We start from the raw sequence: 3,067 nt of genomic DNA on the forward strand, positions 1-3,067 counted from the left end.
TTGGGGCCATATAACATTGGGCAACAAGCACAGCCATCCTTGTATTCCCCAAAATACAAAACCAATATACCACTTCAACCCTCCATACACCCTTTCTTTCTCCCCCCTCCAACTTTCCTTTCTCCTCTCCAACATTCCCCTCTCCTACTTCCCCTCCCCCTCTAACACTCCTTTCTCCCCCTCCCTTCCATCTCACCCTCCTTCCAGTCCTCTCTCGCACCCTCTCTACCCCTCCCTCTTCTTTCCCTCTGCTCCTCGCTTCAGTGTATTTCTACTATCTACCGGTATATTCAGCTTCTTATTTTTATACTAAAATTAAAAAGAGCAACAGTATACAAGTGCAATCATGTTATTTTAAAATCTGGCACATACCATATTTCCCCCCTCCCCCCCTCCACCCTATGACCCCACCTCCCTTCCCCCCTCCCGACTTCCCAGAGCCCGTACACGGTATAGCTTTGCTCAACCTTCTTCTTAAAGGCTGGCTGGGTATCACTTTAAGGAAGAGAGCACAGGTTCTTCTGCTCTAATTTTACCTGTTCCCTGCAATGCCAGCAATGGAAGAGGGTGAGTAGACCAGCCAGGAGATGCCCAAAGAGAATGTGGATGTGGGAGAATGCCCAGCGATTCCCAACTCATGGTGCTGGCTTTAAATGTAGAGATCCAGTTGGTTTAGGTATGGAGTAAGATTACTTTTGATATAATGATACAGTGCATAACAAAGAGCAGGTGGTTCCGAGTTTGCTTGTTTTTAATTCACTTACCAGCACTAGGGAGTGACAGCTTCCTCCTAGACAAAGAGGACTAGATGCCATCAGATAAGTAATTCCCAGGGTAGGAAGCCCCCAGAACCCACATCCCGACAACCTGCAACTTCTAGTTGATCTTGATAAATTGCCAAGCTCTTTTCAGGTCCTGTGTCCTTCCTTTTCTCCCACCCAGGAGGAAGTTGTCTGCCTGGAAAACAAACACACATGTACAGTTACCTTTTTGACAAATGAAGTCCCACCCCTTTGATTGGAAGGAAACACCAATGGAAGCATTTTTGCCCAATGCAAACTGGAGCTGTGGGCAGCTCCTACAGCCTAGGTGGGACCTCAGGGAGAAATGAAATCCATTCTCCTGACATGCCATGAACAAGATGGTGGTGATGAGGATGAGAAAAGGCATTAACCTTGCTACTGCCATCTCCTCACCTGCTATCAGAGGTGGTATTTAGCAGGTTTGGACCAGTTCTGGAGAAGCGGTAGTGGAAATTTTGAGTAGTTTGGAGAACTGGTAAATACCACCTCTGACTGGCCCTGCCTCCATCTATTCTCTGCCTCCCGAGTCCCAGCTGATCAGGAGGAAATTGGGATTTTACAATATCCTTCCCCTGCCACGCCCACCAAGCCACGCCCACAGAATGGTAGTAAAACATTTTGAATCCCACCACTATCTGCCATCTCAATGTATGTTTGGGAAAGGCAAATGCTGGATGAATACATGGGACTCCGTGTGGGTGAGTTCATGCATGTGTGACCTGAATCCACCATCTTCCCCCAATTTATGATCTACTACCCCTCTCATACCTTCTGTCAAAGGTTTCACGAAAACCACTACCTCTCCATTCCAAATGATGTTGTCTTCTCCTAATCCCCACAACTCCTAATCCCTTTTGTTTGGGATTAGAATAGTCCTGTTTTTCTCAGGCCAGTCAACTGAAAATGAAGAGAACTGGAATCGCAGCTTTCAGAGAACCTCTAGAGGTTCTCCTTGCTTTGAGGGTTGTTTTCTAAACATTTATGAGGCTGTACATTTTCAAAAAGCTTTGTGAGAAAAGAACAGGCCTAATAAGTTAACAAGAGACGTGGTGGCTCAGAGGCTAAGACGCTGAGCTTGTTGATCAGAAAGGTCAGCAGTTCGGCGGTTCAAATCCCTAGCGCCGTATAACAGAGTGAGGTCCCATTACTTGTCCCAGGTTCTGCCAACCTAGCAGTTCGAAAGCATGTAAAAATGCAAGTAGAAAAATAGGAACCACCTTTGGTGAGAAGGTAACAGCGTTCCTTCAGCATTTAGTCATGTCGGCCACATGACCACGGAGACATCTTCGGACAGCACTGGCTCTTCAGCTTTGAAACAGAGATGAGCACCGCCCCCTAGAGTCGGGAACAACAAGCACATATGTCGGAGGGGAACTTTTACCTTTACCTTTAACAAGTTAACTCAAGATTGGCAAAGATCAACCTTAATGTACCTCCACCCAAACTCCAACATTTCTTGGCACCTTGAATTAAAGAAAGTCTTTGAGAAAATCTGAAAATGTATTCCAAGGTTCTTCAAGGTTCTTCCAAGTTTTCCGTATTCTGGGAGTTCTCCATTAGCATAGCTAACAGATGGGAATTCTGGATGATGTTGCTTCAACACATCCAGAGGACACTAGGTTGGAGAAAGTTATGATAAAGGCTCAGCAAAGGGTAACTAAACTGTCACACTCTGCATTCATGATTCCTACTCCCTGGCAGCTACATATCTACCTCTGTATACAGGAGAAGGGACAAAGACATCCATTGTGCTGCACAATTATAATGTGCTAGCCTTGTTTGTCCTTTGTAAATAGGGCTTACTTTCCATTAAGCTATATTAACTGAGTTTATTTACAACAGCTAGTGTATAAAGGTTAAAAACATATGAAGAATGGTTGCAGGAATTGGTTATGTGTAGTTTAATGAAAAGATGGACTAGGAGGTGACATGATTGCATATTCCAACATCTCAGGGGCTGCCACAAAGAAGAGGGAGTCAGCCTATTCTTCAAATCACCTTTAAAGCAGGACAAGAAGCAACAGATAGAAACTAATCAAGGAGAGAAACAATCTAGAACAAGATAAATTTCCTGACAAATAGAACAATTAATGAAGTTGTGGCTGTCCCAACCCTGGAGATTTTAAAGAACAGATTGGACAGATATTTTTCTGAAATGGTAATAGGGTTTCCTGCTTGAGCAGGGGGTTTGACTAGAAGACCTCCAAGGTCCCTTCCAACTCTGGTTTTCTGTTATATATATATTTCTTGCAGTCTTTAGTCTC

The 3,067-nt window shown here is 44.4% G+C and overlaps 1 protein-coding gene across 3 annotated transcripts in view; it reads right to left on the reverse strand.

Annotated features, from left to right (window-relative positions):
* The window catches only part of PTPRH (protein tyrosine phosphatase receptor type H), a 54,867-nt gene extending 52,805 nt beyond the window's left edge, over positions 1-2,062 (reverse strand). For all 3 annotated transcript variants that reach the window (XM_032236956.1, XM_032236955.1, XM_032236957.1), the window contains exons 1-2: positions 2,021-2,062; positions 765-957 (exon numbers count right to left, since the gene is read on the reverse strand). In XM_032236956.1, coding sequence (XP_032092847.1) covers positions 765-815 — 51 coding nt within the window. In that variant the 5' untranslated portion in view covers positions 816-957; positions 2,021-2,062. The remainder of the gene's footprint in view (positions 1-764; positions 958-2,020) is intronic.
* Between the last annotated feature and the right edge of the window lie 1,005 nt (positions 2,063-3,067).

Source organism: Thamnophis elegans, chromosome Z, assembly GCF_009769535.1.
Source record: "Thamnophis elegans isolate rThaEle1 chromosome Z, rThaEle1.pri, whole genome shotgun sequence".
In the NCBI taxonomy this organism is placed as follows: domain Eukaryota; kingdom Metazoa; phylum Chordata; class Lepidosauria; order Squamata; family Colubridae; genus Thamnophis; species Thamnophis elegans.